Source organism: Aotus nancymaae, unplaced genomic scaffold (assembly GCF_030222135.1).
Source record: "Aotus nancymaae isolate 86718 unplaced genomic scaffold, 86718_ANA_hifiasm-v0.15.2.pri h1tg000012l, whole genome shotgun sequence".
Taxonomy (NCBI): domain Eukaryota; kingdom Metazoa; phylum Chordata; class Mammalia; order Primates; family Aotidae; genus Aotus; species Aotus nancymaae.
In genome coordinates, this window is record NW_026988423.1 from 28,991,621 (window position 1) to 29,015,076 (window position 23,456).

General features: G+C 38.9%; 2 protein-coding genes across 2 annotated transcripts; both read right to left on the reverse strand.

The window, feature by feature from the left end:
* Positions 1–6,196: 6,196 nt before the first annotated feature.
* LOC105729656 (polyadenylate-binding protein 1) lies at positions 6,197–7,792 on the reverse strand. Its single transcript, XM_064375292.1, has 2 exons — positions 7,601–7,792; positions 6,197–6,703 (listed from the first exon to the last, which is right to left on the reverse strand). The coding sequence occupies exons 1-2, from the start codon at positions 7,790–7,792 to the stop codon at positions 6,197–6,199; spliced, it is 699 nt and encodes a 232-aa protein (XP_064231362.1).
* A 14,512-nt stretch (positions 7,793–22,304) lies between these two features.
* LOC105729741 (olfactory receptor 8B12-like) lies at positions 22,305–23,240 on the reverse strand. Its single transcript, XM_012470654.2, has one exon. It carries the CDS (start codon positions 23,238–23,240, stop codon positions 22,305–22,307), a length of 936 nt encoding a protein of 311 aa, XP_012326077.2.
* Between the last annotated feature and the right edge of the window lie 216 nt (positions 23,241–23,456).

Consider the following 23,456-nt stretch of genomic DNA (forward strand, 5'->3'; position numbering starts at 1 on the left):
GGAAATGTTTTTGCCCTGACACATGTCAGTCATGGGTTCAGGGATGTTCCAGGGGACATACTGTGTGTGGCACATAGGTGAAAAGAAGTGTGCCACACACAGTATGTCCCCTGGAACATCCGTGAACCCATGACTGACGTGTCAGGGCAAAAATATTCCCAAAGCCTGGCCCCTGTCTAGGATAATTCTGAGGCACATGTCTTCAAAGACTTCATGCAGGTTTGAGCCAAATCTGCCCATTATCAGAATTTGCTTACCACTGCACACTTTCTCAGTCTGCCTCAGACTAATTTGTGCATCCTTCCACTGGATTTGCCTGAAATGCCTCCAAAGAAATCACTTTAATATGAATCTTCATCTTAGGGTCTTCTGATAAAGTCAATCCATTACTGAGAGGAATAAAACCAAAGTTGCACCAAGAGGAAAGAAGATGAAAAAACTATTTGAGGAAAAATTTTAAGCCATCACTTTTTAGAAGGAAAGTGTTTAGAATGCAGAACATATCATGAAAGAATTCAAAAGCAAACTGTACCTTTTATGTCAATATGTCTTCAAATCACATGAGAAATCTCAGAGTTCTCATCTCAGGGAACTAGCTGTTGAGTTCAGCGTGGCTGCCACTGGCTGTAGAAGATAATGGGGTAACCCAGTGGTTTTTAGAGGTTGGTTCCAAGAGCAACAGCAGAAGTATCACCTGGGAACTTCTTGGGAAGAAAATATCTTGATTGCTACTTTAAACCTACCAAAGCAGAAAATTGTGAACTGGACCCAGAATCTGCATTTTTTGAAGCCTTCAAGAGACCATTGGTGTAGCCCCTGGTCCCAGGAAGTGAACTAAGATACATACATGTACATAATCCAAAAAAAAGAAAAGATTTTTGAATTTGCTGCAGAAAAGAGAAAATGGAGAATGGCGGAAAGGATGATATGTCAGAGATGAAGATGATCAGTCGTAACACTATGACTATAAAATTAACAGCCTGTGAAGCCGGTGCTGTAAGGATGAAAAGAAGCGTGCCATGCACAATAGTTGACGAAGCTGTGGTCACAGAAAGACAGACTGACCATTGCCTCTGGGTGGGCCATGACACCATCAATACCTACTTCAGTGTAAGCCAAGCATTGGCAGAGAACAGACCTGAGGCACACAGATCCCACCATGACCCCAGGCCAAAAGTATTAGTGTGATCACTAATAGCAAAACAGCTAAAGATGACGACAGAATCTAACACTTCAAATTAGTGGTGATGTACCTCTCAGATGTAGAGTTCATTATTATTTTAATTAAAAAGACAAAGGAGTAAGATATCTAAAAAAAAAAAAAAAAAAAAACGGCTGAAGACAAGCTCCCCAGGATGTTGAGGAGACAACTTAGCTCAGTTTAAGTGGCCAAGTATTAAGAATGAGGAGAAGTGTATAGGCCGGAATTGTCCATTTGTGAAGCAAACAAAAATAAAGTTGTCTCTACTGAGAAATTTCCCACAGTCATTCACTTCTAGGGAGTCATCTCTGCAGGTAGGACAGAAGAACATCATTTTGGACCAAACAGATTCCATGACTCTGAAATGAGAATTTCTATTGCCTTAACAACAGAATGACTAGCCTTAACACAGGGCTGATGAGTAACGTAGGAACGCCTGTCTCTTCCTGTGTCTTTCTGAGCCTTTCTCATGTGAGTGCACTCCCAGGTTTGAAATGCCCTGATACAACCAGCTCCTCAGGCTCGGCTGTACTAGAGTGTGCGACAGGAAACCCAGTACTCACAGAAAATATGGGGAAACAGTATCTCAGAGAGACTCAGGAGCTGCCTAGGTTGCTCAGGAACCAAATTTTCAATCAGAAATCAGAACTGGCAAGAGACCTAGAGACATCATGATCTCTGTCTTCATTGCATCAGTCACCCCCACACCAGAATCAAATTAAGCAAGAGGGCAATTTCCAAAATACTCAGTTTTCAGGTCTTCATATCAGGAAGAACATAAAGAGACACATGATACCACCATGCAACCACACTCCCTATTCAGCTTAGGGTCAGCAGTGCAGAGTCTTTCAGCCCCGTGTGCTCCCACTTCCTAGAAGAGAGGTGGCTTGGATGGCATTTGGGTGGGGAAGTCCTAAGCATATATTCTTTTCTTTTTCTGTAATGGTAAGAAAATTAAAGCCTCCATTATCCTGGAATCAGTTCTGGTCTAAAAACCATGGTTTCAAATCAAATCTGTGCCCAAATACTCCACTCCAATTGAAGAAAAGACAAAACAAAACCATCCATCTGTGGCACTAGGGTCATAAGATGATATTTAAAAGGAGTTTTCTTTTACATGTATATAGATCAGAGATCTGACTGGAAACTCAAAGAAACTTCCTTCAGATACTCTCCTAGGAAGAGTTTCTTTAATAAATAAGAAAATGTGTAGTTTTTACAAATAGAGCACACTTTGACTTCTGCACAGAATTTTATTTTCCATGGCCAGGCACAGTGCCTCACGCCTATAATCCCAGCACTTTGGGAGTCTGAGGATCTCTTGGGCCCAGGAGTTTGAGACTAGTCTAGGCAACATAGTGAAACCCCATCTCTACAGAAAAATTTGAAATATGTTTGGCATGGTGGCTTGCACCTGTAGTCCTAGCTACCTAGGAGGCTGAGGAAGGAGGATCACTTGAGCCCAGGAGGTTGAGATTGCAGTGAGCTCTGATCACACCACTGCACTCCAGCCTGGACAACAGAGCAAGATCCTATCTCAAAAAAATAAAAATAGAATTTGACTTCCCACAAGGACTTCTAATCTCCAGAGTAAAATTAGGAGCATTTCTTTCCAGAGGCCTGGATAGGGTGCAGGATTAACTCTAAGTAGGATTCCCAGACTGACTCCTGCAACAAACATTCAGGAACACAATTTGTGAGCTTGGCAGTTGGTTAGGCTCCTAACATGCTCAACATAGCAAAGTCCAGCACCATATTATCTTTTTCAGAAAAATTATCTAGAAACTTTCAAAGCTACCAAAAATTCTGGGTATTCAAGTAACAATGGAAGCTGCCCCAAAAGGGCTTGAAACTTGTTCATGAAGGAGAGAGAGAAGTAAATGTCATATTACCATTGGCTATACGGAAGCAGTGATAAGCTGTGTAGAGACAGCAGGGAAGAATCACACATAACCATGGTGACATTTTTCTAAAGATACTTCACTTTTGGAGGCAAGAATCAGTACATATTCTCTATTATTTTGGCTAAGGCAGAAGTTCACTATATGAATGATTCATATTTTTATTCAATAACTATTCCATAATTCCATAATTTCTACATTTGGAAAAGAATATAAAATTAAATTATACCCAATTGCTATAAAAAGTTGCCTTCAAAACATGGTGTTCATTGAATGATGGTACAATTATTTTCTAGAATTTGCCTTCTTAAAAAATACTACCTATTTTCCTCATACTTTTGAAATAAAATATAGTGTTGAAAAACTGGAGTGGACATAACACTTTCAAATTTAGGCCAGATAACCACTAATCCAGTCTCCATTCTGCAATTTTGTCATCTCAAGAATGTGACATAAATGGAATCATACAGAATTTAATATTTGAAATTGGCTTTTTCCATGCAGTGTAATTCTCTTGTGATTTACCCAAGTTGTTGTGCGTATTAACAATTTATTCCATTTTGGAGGACGGAGGTAGCTATCAGAAGACAACAGACAACATGAGGGACCCTTATGGTGATGAAACTGTTCTATATTTTGACTGCACCAGTGCATCTCAGTTGTGATATTGCACCATAGTTTTGCAAGATGTTAACATTGAGAGAAACTGAGTAAAAGGTACATGGAATCTCTGCAGTGTTTTTTACAACTACATGTGAATCTTCAATTATATCAAAATTAAACATTTAGTTTACATAAGTGAATAAATTTAGGTCAGACAGAGTGGCCCCTTCCACCCGTGACTTCATGCCCAAATGCCAGGAGAATAATCAAGGCACATAAACAGAAGCTAAACCTGTGTCTCAGGATGCCCTGAAAATGGAAGAAAAAGTCCTCAACAGCATAGAAAAATCATATTTTTAAATATAAGGATGTTATACCCTACACTAGGGTACAAAAGATAACATGGGGAATAAACTGTGTATGTAACAAACAAACAAAAATAGCCACGAGAATGTGAATATGGAGAGGAAAGAAGCATTGGTCACTTTCCTTAATTTGGGGAGGAAAAGGAGAAAGACAGGAGTATCAAACAAAACTTTTAAGGATAAATCAGGTTTGAATAAGTTTAGAGGTAAAAGACTCAGTGAAGTTGAAGAGATCGAGGGTCTAAGAAACATGAGGAGATTTTGAGATAATAAAACCCCGAAGAAGAAAACAATTTGATAGAATTCAACGTCCATTTTTTTAAATTTAACTTTTAATTTAAGTTCAGGGGTACAAGTACAGGTTTGTTACACAGGCAAACTTGTGTCATGGGGGTTTATTGTACAGATTATTTCATCAGCCATGGATTAAGCCTAGTACCCATTAGTTATTTTTCTTGATACTTTCTCTCCTCCCACCATCCACCCTCCAACAGGAACCAGTGTGTGTTGTTTCCACGTATGTGTCTATGTGTTCTCATCATTTCACTCCAACTTATAAGTGAGAGCATGCAGTATTTGGTTTTCTGTTGCTGTATTAGTTTGCTAAAGATAATGGCCTCCACCTCCATCCACGTTCCTGCAGAGGGCATGATCTCATTCTTTTGTATGGCTGCATGGTATTTCATGGTGTATACTTGCCGTATTTTCTTTACCCAGCCTACCATTGATGAACATTTAGGTTGATTTCATGTCTTTGCTCTTGTGAATAGTGCGTCAATGAATATACAAGTGGATGTGTCTTTATAAAAGACTAATTTATATTCCTTTGGGTATATACCCAGTAATGGGATTGATAGGTAGAATGGCATTTCTGTTTTTAGGTCTTTGAGGAATTGCCACATTTGTCCTTCACATTGGTTGAACTAATTTGCACTCCTACCAACAGCATTTAAGTGTTCCTTTTTCTTCACAACCTCACCAACATCTGTTATTTTTTCACTTTTTAAGTAGCCATTCTGACTCATATGAGAGAGTATCTCATTATGGCTTTGATTTGCATTTCTCTAATGACCAGTGATACTGAGTTTCCTTTTTATATGATTGTTGGTTGCATGTATGTCTTCTTTTGAGAAGTGTTTGTTCATGTCCTTTGCCCACTTTTTAACGGGCTGTTTTTATTTTATGAATTTGTTTAAGTTTCTTATACATGCTGGCTACTAGACATTTGTCAGATGTTCAGTTTGCAACTCATTCTGTAGGATCTGTTCACTCTGTTGATAGCTTCCTTTGCTGTGCAAAAGCTCTGTAGTTTAATCAGATCCTGTTTGTCAATTTTTGCTTTGTTGCAATTGCTTTTGCTATCTTTATCATGAAATCTTTGCCTAGTCCTATGTCCAGAATGGTATTGCCTAGGTTGCCTTCCAGGGTACTTATAGTTTTGGGTTTTACATTTAAGTCTTTAATCCATATTGAGTTAATTTTTGTATATGGTGTAAGAAAGAGGGCCAGTTTCAATCTTGTGCATATGGATAGCCAATTATCCCAGCACCATTTATTGAATAGAGAATCTTTTCCCTAAAAACAAACAGTGCTTGTTTTTGTCAGATTTGTTGAGGATCAGATAGTTGTAGGTGTGTGGCCTTATTTCTGGGTTCTCTATTCTGTTCCATTGGTCTATATGTCTGGGTTTTTTTTTCACTGTTTAAGAATTTTTATTAAAGCAAGAATTTTATAATCCAAATTATGTTTCCTTGCTCAGTTTTCAATTCTGTTACTTAAAATAGAACTGACATTTTGAGCTATTCCACAGTAAAGAATTACAAAATTAAAGAAAGGAATGCTTTAAATTTTTGTGCTTTGTTGAAAATTCTTTTTCCCAGGGTCTACAAAACATTAATTTGTTTTTATATTTACTATTTTGTGGGTGCTTTTTGATTTTAAATCAATAAGTAATCTAGGACTAGCATTATGTTTGCTAGACCTGGTATTTGGTTGGTACATAAAGTTCAAAGTTTTCTCTTTTTTACTTACTTTATATTTTACATTTTTTCCCATAATATTTAACTTTTTCAATGTTTAGATTTTCTTCAGTGAAGCACAAGTTTTTTCGTGGTCCCTGGTCAATTTTAAACAGCTGGAACACCAGTGGCACTGTTAATGGCTTTCTGGGCAGCTTCTTTAGCTTGGTGGGTCTGTAGTACAGCTATAGCTTCCTCAGCCTTAGAACAGAGTGACTCTGGAGACTCGAGCATATGAAGAAGTTCTGAATCATCAGTCTCCAACAACATGCCAGGGATTTTACCAGCAAGAGAAGGGTGCATAGCTTGAATAAGAGGAAACAGCCATTCTCCCAATATTTGCTCTTCTTCTTGAGGTGGGGCAGATGCTAACAAGGAAGCAGTCAAAGCGTCCTGACCTTGTACATGAACAGCAGGCTGTTGCATTGTAACTTGTGGCTGTGCATTAAGATGTTGCTGAGGATTGCAAACTCCTGCAGCATATTTATACTGTGGAATGGTGTGGAGAGCAGTAGTAGCTGCAGCAACTGCAGCTGCATGACATAGATCCATTGTCTGTGTTGATACGTTAGCAACATGCTGTGTTGTATATGTATGTTTTTTATCAGTATCATGCTGTTTTGGTTACTGTAACCCTGTAGTATAGTTTGAAGTCAAGTAGCATGATGCCTCCAGTTTTGTTCTTTTTGCTTATAATTGCCTTGACTATTCAGGCTCTTTTTTTTGTTTCATATGAATTTTAAACTAGACTAGTTTCTTCTAGTTCTGTGAAGAATGTCAGTCGTAGCTTAATAAGAATAGGATTGAATCTATAAATTGCTTTGGAAAGTATGGCCATTTTAATAATATTGATTATTTCTATTCACGAGCATGGAATGTGCTTCCTTTTGCTTGTGTCATCTCTGATTTCTTTGAGCAGTGTTTTGTAGTTCTTCTTGTAAAGATCTTTTACCTCCCTGGTTACCTGTATTTCTAGGTACTCTGTGTGTGTGTGTGTGTGTGTGTGTGTGTGTGTGTGTGTGTGTGTAAGAGAGAGAGTTGTGAATGAGATTGCATTCCTGATTTGGCCATTGGCTTGACTGTTTCCTTTTTGTATCCCCTTAATTTCTTTCTCTCGCTTGATTGCCTTAGCTAGGACTCCAATACAATGTTGAAAAGGAGTGGTGAAAGAAGGCATCCTTGTCTTATGCAGGTTTTCAAGGGAAATGCTTCCAGCTTGTGCCCATTCAGTATGATGTCAGCTGTGGTTTGTCACAGATGGATCTTATCATTACTAGGTTTGTTCCTTCAATACCTAGTGTACAGAGAGTTTTTTTTAACATGAAGTGGTGTTGAATTTTATCCAAAGCCTTTTCTGCATCTATTGAGATCATTGTGTGGTTTTTGTCTTCAGTTCTGTTTATGTGATGAGTTACATCTATTGATACGCATATGTTGAACCAAACTTGCCTCTCAAGGATAAAGCTTACTTGATAATGGTGGATAAGCTTTCTAAAATGCTGCTGTATTTACCAGTAATTTGTTGGCGATTTTTGCATTGATATTCAAGGATATTGGCCTGAAGTTTTCTTTTTCTATTGTGTCTCTGCTAGCTTTTGGTATCAGGATGATACTGGCTTCATAGAATGAGTTAGGTAGAAGCCCCTCCTCTTCAACTTTTTGGAATAGTTTCAGCAGGAATGGTACCAGCTCTTGTTTGTACATCTGGTAGAATTCAGCTGTTAATCCATCTGTTCCTGGGCTTTCTAAAGTCTGTTTTGCCTGAAACTAGGATTGCAACCCCTGCTTTTTCTGTTTTCCTTTTGCTAGGTAGATTTTTCTCCATCTCTTCATTTTGAGCCTCATTGCACATGAGATGGGTCTCTTTTAGACAGCATGCCAGTAGGTCTTGGTTCTTTATCCAGCTTGCCACTCGGTCTTGGTTCTTTATCCAGCTTGCCACTCTGTATCTTTTAATTGAGGCATTTAGCCCATGTACATTTAAGGTTAGTATTGACATGTATGGATTTGATCTTGTCATCATGATGTTAGCTGATTAGTTTGCAAGCTTGTTTTTGTAGTTGTTTTATAGTGTCACTGGTCTGTGTGCTTCAGTGTGTTTTTGTAGTGGCTAGTAATGGTCTTTCCATATTTAGTGCCTCCTTCAGGAGCTCTTGTTAAGGTAGGTGTGGTGGTAACAAATTCCCTCAGCATTTGCTTGTCTGAAAAAGATCTTATTTTTCCTTCATTTAGGAAGCTTAATTTGGTCAGATAGGAAATTCTGGGTTGGAACTTCTTTTCTTTAAGAATGTTGAATATTGGCCTCCAAAATCTTCTGGCTTGTTAGGGTTTCTGATGAGAGGTCCACTGATAGTCTAATGGGCTTCCTTTATAGGTGACATGACCTTTCTCTCTAGCTACCTTTAACATTTTCTCTTTCATTTTGACCTTAGAGAATCTGATGATTATGTGTCTTGGGGATGATCTTCTTGTGAAGTATCTTACCAGGGCGCTCTGTATTTCCTGAATTTGAATGTTGCCCTCTCTAGCTAGATTGGGGAAGTTCTCATGAATGATATCCTGTAATATGTTTTCCAAGTTTGTTCCATTCTCCTCATCTCTTTTGGGGACACCAATGAGTCATAGATTTTATCTCTTTACATAATCTCATATTTATCAGAGTTTTTAATCATTCTTTTTGTTCTATTCTTGTCTCTAACTGTCTTGTTTCAGAAAGCTGGGCTTCAAGTTCTGAGATTCTTTTCTCCACTTGGTCTATTCTGCTGTTAATACTTATTATTGATTGCATTACAAAATTCTTGCACTGTGTTTTTCAGCCCTATCAGGTCAGTTATGTTCTTTCTATGCTGGTTATTTTGTCTGTCAGCTCCTGCATTGTTTTCTCATTATTTTTAGCTTCCTTGGTTTGGGTTTCAATGTACTCCTGTAGCACAATGATCTTCATTCCTATAAATATTCTGAATTCTATTTCTGTCATTTCAAGCATTCTCAGCCCAGTTCTGACCCTTTGCTGGAGAGGTGATGTAGTTGCTTGGAGGAAAGAAAGTACTCTGATTCATTGTGTCATCAGGATTCTTGTACTGATTCTTTTTCATCTTTGTGGGCTTATCTACCTTCAGTCTTTGAGGTTGCTGACCTTTGGATGGATTTTCTTTTTATCCTATTTGATGACCTTGAGGGTTTGATTGTGATATAAGGTGGATTCAGCTGACTGGCTTTGTATCTGAGAGATTTTAGGGGCCAACATTCAGCTCCCAGCTCCTGGACTGTGTGCTCTAACTCTGGGGGACTTGTATTGGGCACCAACTTTATTTTTTGGCTCCTTAAGTTTAGTAATGCACTACACTGATTGGGGATGAGGTGTTCCTGGACTGCTGGTCACTACACTGTAATGGGTAGTGTCAGCCAAAGCGTTTCATAGTGCAGTGACAGTGTGATCTGTCCTTGTTCATACATGCCAGTAGTAGAGGTAACGACAGCTGCAGCAGAGTGCTTATGTGTGCTGGGATGCCTGCCTTCCTGCAGATGTTCACCACAGTGGCAGAAGCAACATAGCTGGGGGAGGGGGGCCTTGCTGGCAACTGTGTGCACAGTCACACTGAAAGTGGTGTTGGTTCGGGGGTGGGGCACTTGTAGGCACAGGTCTGGGTGCCTCCTCTGTGCCCCACAAGCAGGAGTGATCACTCGGGGCAAGGGAGGATCCACTGTTAACACAATGGTGGGGCACTGGCAGGAGTAGGACTGACTGGGTCTGTGCCTCCAAGGCTCTGTCTACAACAGCAGTCAGGGAATGACAGGGCAGACTGCACTCCTGCACACTGGCAGGGCAAGGAAAGCAAAACCTTCCCATGTAGGCACTCACCAGCAAAGCAATGTGGGGAGCTGCCATGGGCCTGAAGGAAGCTACCATATGAGGACGGAGGGAGCATGTGGGCTGCTGTGTGGCCATAGAGGCTGCCCTTTGGGAGCTCTCCACCACTCAGGCACAGTCTGCCAGTGCAGAAGCTATAAAGCAGGCCCCAGGTACCTGAGACTGCCCTCCAAGCAGGTGCAACCAGGCTGAGGACCCAGGAGAGGCCAGCGGACCAAGGGTTGCTCAGGTCAAACCAGTCCTGTCTGATGGGCAAAACTGCCCTGCAGAGTGGAGGTCTGACTGTCCTCCTTGGGCTAACATCTCCTATGGGAGTAAGTTGAGCCTAGGGGAATGGCTGTTCCTGCCCATGCTCTGCTGCAGATACTCCCACACCAAACCCTCTGGGCTCATCACCTGGCTTGCTCCCCCCATCACTTCTCTAAGCAGCCCTTCCTGCCAACTAGAGTGTCCATGGTGGCCGAGAGGTCTCCTTCTGCTGGGGTTCCAGAGACCTGTGGTGAGAGCAGGTTGTTCCTTGCCAGTTCAACTCACTCATTCCCCTAGAGCTGTTTGGGGGCCAGGAATGAGTCCTGGTGCATGGAAGCCCCATGCAGCTTCCCAGCTTTCTCCCCGTTCAGTCCAGCTTCTGTGTCTTCCCTCCATCCACCCTCAGTGCCTTCCCTCTGAAGATCTGTTAGGAGCATACCAGTCATCTCAGTCCCTTAGTAAAAGGTGCTTCACCTGGCTGTATCTAGTTGGCCATCTTGCCCTCCTCTTGTTTCCATTCATGTTTTAAAACTATTCCTTAAATCAAGGAATGATGAATACTTCTTTAAGATAGTAAAATATGTACATTTCAGGGAGGATCCAAGATGGCCGAATAGGAACCCCTCCGGAGTGCAGTTCCCTGTGAGAACAGCTCAGAGGGTGAGCGCCCACGACATTTCCAAATAAGTTTTCACTGCCCACAGAGCGGGAGATACCCAGGCTGAAAAGCTCCACAAGATTTCAGCACAGCAGTTTCAGCCAGTGCCGCATCGATCCACAGAAACACACAAGTCTGGGTGGCCATTTTGACTGACTCCTGGAGTGCCTGGGAGACAGAGCCACCCATTCAACTGAAAGGGAAGGGGCTGAGATAGGGATCCAGGGGATCTGGCTCTGCGGGGACCAACCCCACAAAACAAGCAATCCAAAACGCTCTGGATTGAGAGTTTCACACAAAGTGCAGCTGGATCCAGGACAGTCTAGCTCAGTGGAGGGAAGGGTGTCTGCCATTACCGACAGTCCACCACTACCGAGGCAGTTCACACAGTAGCTGGGCCGAGCCTGCGGCAGCTCAGCAACACCTCTGCTGGCAGACTGTGACTAGACTACTCCATGTGGGGCAGGGCATCTGTGAAAAAGGCAGCAGCACGGCAGGAGCTTATAAATAAAGCTGACTTTCCTAGGACAGAGCACCTGGGAAAAGAGGTGTTTATGAGTTCCACTGCAGCAGACTTAAAGGTACCTGCCCAGCAGCTTTGCATGGAACAACAGAGCTCCCAGGACAGCACTTGAGCACCTATATGGGATAGACTGTCTCCTCAAACAACTCCCAGACCCCCATAAACACAAAGAGACACCTCATAAAGGAGAGCTCAGGCTGACATCTGGTGGGTACCCTTCTGGGATGAGGATAGCAGAGGAAGAAACTGGCAGCAACCCTTGCTGTTCTGCAGCCCCTGTGAATAATCCCCAGGCAAGTGGGGTCTGGAGTGGACCTTGAGCAGTCCTGCAGCAGAGGAGCCTGACTGTTAGAAGGAAAACTAAGAAACAGAAAGAAATCACTTGAACATCAACAGAAAGGACAACCACTCAGAGGACCTATCCGAAAGTCACCAACTACAAAGACCACACATAGATAAAGCCACAAGATGGGAAGAAACCAGTATGAAAAGGATGAAAACACCAAAAACCAGGATGCCTCTCCTCCTCCAAGGGATCACATCTCCTCACCAGCTAAGGATTAAAGATGGATAGAGAATGAATCTAATAAACTGACAGAAAGAGGCTTTGGAAGATGGATAATAACAAACTTGTCAGAGCTAAAAGAAACTAAGAACCTAGAAAAAAGGTTAGATGAGATGTTAACTAGAATAAACAGCTTAGAGAAGAATGTAAACGACTTGCTGGAGCTGAAAAACACAGCACAAGAACTTTGCAAAGCATAAACAAGTTTCAATAGCCAAATCAACCAAGCAGAAGAAAGGATATCAGAGATTGAAGACCAATTCAATGAAATAAAATGAGAAGGCAAGAATAGAGAAAAAAGTGTGAAAAGAAATGAGCAAAGCCTCCAAGAAATATGGGATTATGTGAAAAGACCTAATCTACGTTTGATAGGTATACCTGAATGTGATGGAGAGAATGAATCCAAGCTGGAAAACACTCCTCAGGATATTATCCAGGAGAACTTCCCCAACCTAGCAAGGCAGGCCAACATTCAAGTCCAGGAAATACAGAGAACACCACAAAGATATTCCTCAAGAAAAGTAACCCCAAGGCACATAATCATCAGATTCACCAGGGTTAAAATGAATGAAAAAATGCAAAGGGCAGTCAGAGAGAAAGGTCAGGTTACCCACAAAGGGAAGCCCATCAGATTCACAGCAGATCTCTCAGCAGAAACCCTACAAATCTGAAGAGAGTGGGGGCCAATATTCAACATCCTTAAAGAAAAGAACTTTCAACCTAGAATTTCATATCCATCCAAACTAAGCTTCATAAGTGAAGGAGAAAGAAAATCCTTTATGGACAAGCAATTGCTGAGAGATTTTGTCACCACCAGGCCTGCCTTACAAGAACTCCTGAAAGAAACACTAAACAAGGAAGGAACAACCAGTACCAGCCACTTCAAAAATGTACCAAATGGTGAAGACCATCAACACAATGAAGAAAATGTGACAACTAACAGGCAAAACATCCAGCTAGCATCAAAATGGCAGGATCAAATTCACACATAACAACATTAACCTTAAATGTAAATGGACTAAATGCTCCAAACAAAAGACACAGACTGGCAAATTGGATAAAAAGTCAAAATTCATTGGTGTGCTGTATTCAGGAAACCCATCTCACATGCAAGGACACACATAGGCTAAAAATAAAGGGATGGAGGAAGATGTATCAAGCAAATGGAGAGCAAAAAAAGGCAGGAGTTGCAATGCTAATCTCTGATAAAATGGACATTAAACCAACAAACATCAAAAGAGACAAAGAAGGGCATTACATAATGGTGAAAGGATCAATGCATCAAGAAGAACTAGCGATCCTAAATATATACATACCCAATACAGGAGCACCCAGGTACATAAAGCAAGTTCTTAATGACCTACAAAGAGACTTAGACTCCCACACAATATTAGTGGGAGACTTTAACATGCCATTATCAATATTAGACAGATCAATGAGACAGAAAATTAACAAGGATATCCAGGACTTGAACTCAGATCTGGACCAAGCAGACCTAACAGACATCTACAGAAATCTCCACCCCAAATCCACAGAATATACATTCTTCTCAGCACCGCAAGGCACCTACTCTAAAATTGACCACAAAATTGGAAGTAAATCACTCCTCAGCAAATGCAAAAGAACAGAAATCACAACAAACAGTCTCTCACAGCACAGTGTAATCAAATTAGAACTCAGAATTAAGAAACTAACTTAGAACTGCACAACTTCATGGAAACTGAACAACTGGCTCCTGAACATCAACTGGATAAACAATGAAATGAAGGCAGAAATTAAGATGTTCTTCAAAACCAACGAGAACGAAGACACAACATACCAGTATATCTGGGACACATTTAAAGCAGTGTCTAGTGGGAAATTTATAGCAATAAATGCCCACCAGAGAAGTGAGAAAAGATTGAAAATCAAAACACTATCATCAAAATTGAAAGAGCTAGAGGAGCAAGATCAAAAAAACTCAAAAGCTAGCAGAAGACAAGAAATAACTAAGATCAGAGGAGAACTGAAGGAGAGAGAGACACAAAAAAAACTCTTCAAAAAATTAATAAATCAGGAGCTGGTTTTTTGAAAAGATCAACAAAATAGACCACTAGCCAGATTAATAAAAAAGAAAAGAGAGAAGAATCAAATAGTTGCAATAAAAAACAATAAAGGGGATGTCGCCACTGATTCCATAGAAATACGGACTACCATCAGAGATTACTACAAACAACTTTATGCACATAAACCAATAAACCTGGAAGAAATGGATAAATTCCTGGGCATTTGCACCCTCTCAATTCTAAACCAGGAAGAAGTTGAAATCTTGAACAGACGAATAACAAGGGCTGAAATTGAAGCAGCAATTAATAGCCTACCAACCAAAAAAAGTCCAGGTCCAGATGGATTCACAGCCGAATTCTACCAGATGTACAAAGAGGAGCTGGTACCATTCTTTCTGAAAGTATTTCAAACAATCCAAAAAGAGGGAATCCTTCCCAAATCATTTCAGGAGACCAACATCATCCTGATACCAAAACCTGGCAGAGACTCAACAAAAAAGGAAAACTTCAGGCCAATATCTATGACGAACATAGATGTAAAAATCTTCAATAAAATACTGGCAAACCGATTGCAACAGCACATCAAAAAGCTTATCCATCACAATCAAGTAGGTTTCATTCCAGGGATGCAAGGCTGGTTCAACATATGCAAGTCCATAAATGTAATCCACCACATAAACAGAACCAAAGACAAAAACCACACGATTATCTCAATAGATGCAGAGAAGGCCTTCGACAAAAGTCAACAGCCCATTTATGCTAAAAACTCTCAATAAACTAGGTATCAAAGGAATGTATTTCAAAATAATAAAAGCTATTTATGACAAACGCACAACCAATATCATACTGAATGGGTAAAAACTGGACGCATTCCCTTTGAAAGCTGGCACTAGACAAGGATGCCCTCTCTCACCACTCCTATTCAATATAGTATTGGAAGTTCTAGCCAGAGCAATTAGGCAAAAAATAAAAATAATAAATAAAGGGTATTCAGTTAGGAAAAGAGGAAGTCAAATTGTCTCTATTTGCAGATGACATGATTGTATATTTAGAAGACCCTATCATCTCAGCCCAAAATCTCCTTAAACTGATAAGCAACTTCAGCAAAGTCTCAGGATATAAAATCAATGTGCAGAAACCACAAGCATTTCTATGCACCAATAACAGACTAACAGAGAGCCAAATCATGAGTGAACTCCCATTCACAATTGCTACAAAGAGAATAAAATACCTAGGAATACAGCTAACAAAGGATGTAAAGGACCTCTTCAAGGAGAACTACAAACCACTGTTCAAGGAAATAAGAGAGGACACAAACAAATGGAGAAACATTCCATGCTCATGGTTAGGAAGAATCAGTACGGTGAAAATGGCCATACTGCCCAAAGTAATTTTTAGATTCAACACTATCCCCATCAAACTGCCAATGACCTTCTTCACAGAACTGGAAAAAAAACCTTAAACTTCATATGGAACCAAAAGAGAGCCCACCTAGCTAAGACAATCCTAAGTAAAAAGAACAAAGCTGGAGGCATCATGCTACCTGATTTCAAACTATACTACAAAACTACAGTAATCAAAACAACATAGTACTGGTACCAAAACAGAGATATAGATGAATGGAACAGAACAGAGGCCTTGGAGGCAATCCCACATGTCTACAACAATCTGATCTTTGACAAACCTGACAAAAACAAGCAATGGGGAAAGGAGTCCCTGTTTAATAACTGGTGTTGGGAAAACTGGCAGGCAGTGTGCAGAAAGCAAGAACTGGACCCCTTCCTGATACTTTACACTAAAATTAACTCCAGATGTATTAAAGACTTAAACATAAGACCTAACACCATAAAAACCCTAGAAGAAAACTTACGCAAAACCATTCAGGACATAAGCATAGGCAAGGACTTCATGACTAAAACACCAAAAGCATTGGCAACAAAAGCCAAAATAGAAAAATGGGATCTAATTAAACTCCAGAGCTTCTGTACAGCAAAAGAAACAATCATTAGAGTGAACCAGCAACCAACAGAATGGGAAAAAATTTTTGCAATCTACCCATCTGACAAAGGGCTAATATCCAGATTCTACAAAGAACTAAAACAGATTTACAAGAAAAAAACAAACAAACCCATCCAAAAGTGGGAGAAGGATATCAACAGACACTTTTCAAAAGAAGACATACATGAGGCCAAAATATATATGAAAAAATGCTCATCATCTCTGATTATTAGAGAAATGAAAATCAAAGCCACATTGAGATACCACCTCATGCCAGTTAGAATGGTGATCATTAAAAAATCTGGAGACAACAGATGCTGGAGAGGATGTGGAGAAATAGGAACACTTTTACACTGTTGGAGGGAGTGTAAACTAGTTCAACCATTGTGGAAGACAGTGTGGCACTTCCTCAAGAACTAGAAATAGAAATTCCATTTGACCCATTATACCCATTACTGGGTATATACCCGAAGGATTATAAATCATTCTGTTATAAAGACACACGCACATGTATGTTCATAGCAGAACTGTTTACAATGGCAAAGACCTGGATCCAACCCAAATGCCCATTGAAAATAGAATGGACAAGGAAAGTGTGGCATATATACACATGGAATACTGTGCAGCCATAAAAAACGATGAGTTTGTGTCCTTTGTAGGGACATGGATGAATCTGGAAACCATCATTCTCGCAAACTGATACAAGAACAGAAAATTAAACACTGCATGTTCTCACTCATAGGCGGGTGTTGACAATGAGAACACTGGACACAGTGAGGGGAGCATCACATACTGGGGTCTGTTGAGGGGGCCAAGGGAGGGACAATGGTGGGGTAGGGAGGTCGGGGAGGAATAACATGGGGAAAAATGCCAGATATAGGTGATGGGGGGATGGAGGCAGCAGACCACATTGCCATGTATGTACCTATGCAACAATCCTGCATGATCTGCACATGTATCCCAGAACCTAAAGTATAATTTTTTAAAAAATGTAAATTTCAGCCCAAAGTCAGCAACTTAGTTTGAAAACACTAGCATCAAAACCAGGATGCTTACAGGCTTCACTGTAAGCAATTATTTAATATTGTATTAAAGTTATTAAAAAATATAGTTGTAAATGGGAAATAAATAAGAGGCATAAGAATCAGAAAGAAAAAATTATAGCTATCTCTATACAGAGGTAATTTATTATGTATTTGAAAAGTCTGAGAGAATTTATGGAAAAATCTCTACGAATAATAATAGTTACATTAAAAAGTAGAATTAACATAGAGTAATACATAGAATGCATATATGTAAGTAATAATCATATCTAATGATTATATTAAGACTCTCATTATAGTAGACAAAATAAAACAAAATTCCCAAGCACAATTATAATAAAAAATACACAAAATTATGAAACACTCTTAAAAGATACTAAAGTAGACCCACAAGAAATGGAAAGACATATCACAGTTTATGACTGGAAGCCTCAAGATCCAAAGATTTTGATTCTCCATAAATTTACTTCTAAATTTAAGATGCAATCTTAAATGCATCTGTGCAGCAAATATGCCATCAGGGTTTTTTCTGGAGCTAGACAGATTAATTATAAAGATTATGGTTAAACATGGATAGTCAGCAAATCCCTAAAAAAGAGGAACAATATGTGGGAGGTTACCCTCAAGATATGAAAACATAACGAAGCTTCTACAGTTAAAGCAGTGTGGTATTGGCTTATGGGTAGATAGATAGACCAATGAAACAGAGTGGAAAAATACAGAAATAGTCCAGTTGCCTTTGAAATTTAGTACAAGATAAAGACAGGAGCTCAAAAGTAGAAAAAAGAAGGACTGCTTAATAAATGATGATAAAATAACTGGATAACCAGAAGAAAAAAGGTAAAGTTGGATCTATTCCTTACATCACACACTGGTATCATTTTTAAATAGATAAAACATCTCAATGTAAAAGAATGAATTCATAAAAATATTATGAAAAAATGAATTTCTTCATAAGCTAAGAATGACAAAACACTTCTAACTTTGATTTAAACACCTGAAACAATAAAAGATTAATACATTTAAGTTTAAAAAATTACATCATAAGAAAAGTCGAAAACTAAATCACAAATTGGAAAAAAAGATGCATACAACTTATACCTCAGACAAAAAACTATTATCCCTAATACACTGTTCTCTTAAAACTTGAAAAAATCAAAATCCTAACAGCAAAATGGGGAAAAGGTACAAAAAATATACCATATGGGAATACCAATGGCCATTAAATACATGAAAACATCCCTAATCTTTCTCATAGTAAGAGAAATGCAAAATTAACACAAAAACTGTTTCACACCTATCAGGTTGGAAAATTTGAAAATTCTGAGAAGATGCTGGGTTGGAGAGACTATAGGAAAATAGGCACTGTCATTCACTGCTGCAGGGAGTACAAATGCCTGTTCTCCCCAAAATGATCTGCAGATTCAAGACAACTCCATTAAAATCTCAGAAGTTTATTTTTGTTGGAATTTATAAGCTTATTCTAAAACCTAATATGGAAATCTAAAGGAACTAACATAGCCAAAACAACTCTTTAAAAGGTGAATGATGGTGAAGGACTTACACTAACTGATTTCAAGGGTTATCCTAAAGCTACACTAATCAAAACTGTGTGGTATTGTCCTCAGGATAGACAAATGAAAGGAACAGAAGAGAGAGAACAGAAACAGACTCTCACAAATAGGATCAACTGATTTTTAACTAAGATGAACAACCACTGGAAAGCTATGTGCAAAAAATATTATTATTCTAGATAATAATAATAATTAATAAACCATGCCTCATACTATGTACAATGATAAACTCAAAATGGGTTACAGATCCAAATGTAAAAACCTACAAAACTTCTGCAATAAGGTGTAGGAGAAAATCTCTGTAACATTTCTTAAACAAAAAGTTTTGGATATAACAACAAATCTACAATTCATGAATTTAAAAAGTGATAAATTGGACTTCATTAAAATAAGAACTTCTGTTAATAGAATTAAAAGATAAGCTATGAATTATTTGAAAATTTAAAATCTGATAAATGGGTATTAGGCTTATTACTTTGATGACAAAATAATCTGCACACCAAACCCAGGAGCACACAATTTACCCATGTAACAAACCAGTACATAAACCCTCTGAGCCTAAAATAAAAGTTTGAAATATGTAAACATAGTTAGGGAAAAAGAAAAAAAGTTTGAAATAAAAACAAAATAAAATAAAATGATAAAAAATCTGGAGACAACAGATGCTGGAGAGGATGTGGAGAAACAGGAACGCTTTTACACTGTTGGGAGTGTAAATTAGTTCAACTATTGTGGAAGACAGTGTGGTGATTCCTTAAGAACCTAGAAATAGAAATTCCATTTGACCCAGCAATCTCATTACTGGGTATATATCCAAAGGATTATAAATCGTTCTATTATAAAGACACATGCACACATACGTTCACTGTGGCACTGTTTACAATAGCAAAGTCCTGGAACCAACCCAAATGCCCATCAATGATAGACTGGATGAGGAAAATGTGGCACATATACACCATGGAATACTATGCAGCCATAAAAAATGATGAGTTCGTGTCCTTTGTAGGGACATGGATGAATCTGGAAACCATTATTCTCAGCAAACTGACACAAGAACAGAAAATCAAACACTGCATGTTCTCACTCATAGGCGGGTGTTGAACAATGAGAACACATGGACACAGGGAGGGGAGCATCACACACTGGGATCTGTTGGGGGACTAGGGGAGGGACAGCAGGGAGTAGGAAGTTGGGGAGGGATAACATGGGGCAAATGCCAGATATAGGCGACAGGAGGATGGAGGTAGCAAACCACATTGCCATGTATGTAACTATGCAACAAACCTGCATGTTCTACACATGTACCCCAGAAACTAAAGTGCAATAAAGTATATACATTTAAAATAAAAATAAAAATAAAAATAAATAAATAAAACTTGATAAAGAATTTGAATCCTGTTTTGACTCAAACCTTTTTGAAAACAGTTTGGAAGTATTTATAAAAACTAAATCGTATGCCTACCCTATTATCCAACAAACCCACATCTAGTTATATATCCAAAGAAATGTTTCCATAGTTCAACCAAAACACATGTTCAAAAATGTTCACAGAATCTTTATTTATAATAAGCAAAAACTTAAAACTAACTGTTCATTAACAGGATAAATAATTATATATTCACATAATGGAATACTACACAGTGATGAAATAATAATGTTAATCTCTTCATACATGCAACAATACATTTGAGTATCACAGCCTTTATATTGAGGAAAGGAAACCAGAAACAGTGCAGTACATGCTGATAGTGGCTAGCTTGGGGAGTGGGAATTGAGAGAGGATAGTGTTCACTGGGAAGGAACAAGAGAAAACCTTCTAAGGTGGTTGAAAGCATTTTACATCTTAATCTGGGTTGTGGTTACACAGGTACATATATACATATGAAGAAGTTCAATGATCTATACACTTAAAATTGGTACACTTTACTGTAAGTTATCCTACAACATTTCATAAAGGTAGTGTCTATTTTATTTTATTACTGACATTGGACTGCATACCCACCACACCCACCCTACTCCCAAATTATAGGCCCCCTGTATTCAGTGGTCTATTAAATCCCATCTAAACAACAACCCCCCCACTGTACACTTATTCTTTTCATTTCACCAACATTGAACAGAATCATCATAGTGCAAACTAAACATTTCTCCAAACTTCCCTTATTTACCAGTAGAAGAGGACTTCCATACAAATATTTTGACTTCCTAAGTCAAAATATCTCCCTAGCATTTCACTTATCATTGCTTCTCAAAGAAAGTTTACCACTCCTGATGGGTTTAGATTCTTTATATACAGCTATATTTCCCTTTACATAGTATTGTGGATTTATTAGCTTATCTAGAGAGCACCAACGCTTCACCACATGTCCTATTATTAAAATATCATGGCTATCTGCAAGGCCTGAAAATTTAATATCAATTGCCTCTTCTAATAAGCAACTGCTTGGTGCTGCCCTGATAGGTGCCCAAACTATTTTCTGCTCTGTCACTTCCTCTAAACCAGTGTCATCCAGTAGAAATATAATGCAAACCATGTATGTAATTTAAAATTTTCTAGTATATATATTAAAAAACTGAATCAAAATTATTTTAATGATGTATTTTATTTAATATAATATATCCAAAATGTTATTATTTCAACATATAATTAATATAAAAATTATCAATGGGCTGTTTTATACTTTTTATAATTCTTCAAAGATCTAATGTGTTTTGTACTTACATTGCACACTTACAGTATGTATCAACATGGATGATCACATTTCAAGGGTTCAATAGCCATGCATGGCTAGTCACTACCATAGTGTATAGTGCAGCTCCCAGTCATCTTGAACTACATACTTCTCCTTAAGACCTCTAACACCCAAGTGGACCCAGGAAATGAAACTCCAAATGCTGTCTCTGTTGGTCTTAAAATAACATATGACATCTCCACCCAACATCTTTACATCCCTTAAAATTTTATAGCTCTCCCTTGGAAGTTCTAAACCATTAAACTTGTTCTAAACCCTAAGTCTCCACTCACCAAGTCAGTGGGCACCATGCTTACTTCTATATGAAACCTAACATACTTCCCACTTACACACTATAAAATTCATCAAACCAGATCTTGTCATTTTGCCAAGACCACCTCAACAGAACGTTTCACCTCCTACGTTCTTGCAAAAAGTGACACATTAAAATTATCCTGTGAAAAATAGCATGAAATTACTGTGAATATATTTATAACTTAAATGTGTTAGGTCAACTAGCATGTGAAATAAAATCTTTCAAAAAGAGATGAGGCAATAAAGAATAGCATAAAGGAAAACAATGTGGCTTGGGATTCAAGCAGGGATTCCAGTCACAAGTCTGGCACCTGGTAATTTTATGTTCCTGGGCAAATATGAAAATATTTCTGGGTCTCCAATGTGTGGTGTATTATATAAGGGGCTAGATGAAATTATTCTTAAGCCCCATTCAACATTGAATATTCTGTAGGTGTAGAAACTTTTTCATAAAACAAGGAAGAGATGGGGGTGATGGTGGGGAAGAATAAATCCACTTGGAAAAGAGAGTTAACATTTTCTCTATGTATAGGATAGAAAACACTGAACCTTAGATTCATCACTGAAAAAAAATCATCATCACAAAAACACTCTGATAAAAAAAAAACTCTAGGATCTCTTTTCTCAGTTTCTAAATTTTTTTTCAAGAGAAGTTTATTCTGGAAAAGGTTCTCTTCAGGGCAAGTTTGACATCCTTATTCCTCAGGCTATAGATTAATGGGTTAAACATTGGCACCACAATAGTATAGACCAGGGAGGACACTTTCCCCTGGTCCAGGGGTAAAATGGAAGGGGGTTTGAGGTACATAAAAGCTCCTGACCCAAAGAAAAGAGAAACTGCAATTATGTGGGAGCTGCAGGTACTGAAGGCTTTAGACCTGCCCTCAGCAGAACTAATGTGGAGAATACTGGAAAGAATAAAACCATAAGAGATAAAAATGGCAACAATGGGCACCCCAATGCCAATGGTCACAACAATAAAGATGACCAGAACATTTATGTAAGAGCCGTTGCAGGAGAGCTCAAGAAGGGGAAGGATGTCACACATGTAGTGATTGACAAGGTTGTCTGCACAAAAGGTTAGAAACACTATATTTCCTGTATGGGCCACAGCCCCAAAAACCCCCATTCCATAGACACCCAACAAAAGGAGCAAACACACCTGGTGAGACATGGTGACCATGTACAACAGTGGGTTACAGATGGCCACATAGCGGTCATATGCCATTGCTGACAGGATGAAGGACTCAGAAAAGACAAAGAAACAGAAGAAGAAGAGCTGAGTCATACAACCTGTGAAGGAAATAATGTTCTTCCTTGAGACAAAACTCATCAGCATTTTGGGAATGATAGCAGTAGCGAAACTAAAATCTATGAGGGACAAGTTGAAGAGGAAAAAGTACATGGGAATATGCAGGTGAGAGTTGAGCCCTATCAGGGTTATCAAGCCCAGGTTCCCCACCGCAGTGACCACGTAGAAACCTAGAAACAGGAAGAAGAGGGGCATCTGGAGTGCTGGCTGGTCCGTTAATCCTATGAGGATAAACTCTGTCACGGAGGAGAAGTTGTCGGCAGGCATTCTCCTCTAGGAAGTGAAGGAAAAAGAATCACTGAGAGAACAAAAAAGAGAAAATCCTCCCCTTCTTTTTTTATTTATTTTTTATTTTTTTTAATTATACTTTAAGTTCTGGGGTACAAGTGCAGAATGTGCCAGTTTGTTACATAGGTATACATGTGCCATGACCGGGGCCTCCCCTTCTTAAGAATGACATTGGAGCAGAGAGATTTTTGATAT

Excerpts from the sequence above, each read along its gene's own strand:
- LOC105729656 (XM_064375292.1), bottom strand. The coding sequence starts at position 7,792 with ATGTACAAACAAGAGCTGGTACCATTCCTGCTGAAACTATTCCAAAAA. Across the intron at positions 6,704-7,600 it reads AAATCGCCAACAAATTACTG|CATGATACTGATAAAAAACA; the intron begins GTAAATACAGCA and ends TAACCAAAACAG.
- LOC105729741 (XM_012470654.2), bottom strand. The coding sequence starts at position 23,240 with ATGCCTGCCGACAACTTCTCCTCCGTGACAGAGTTTATCCTCATAGGA.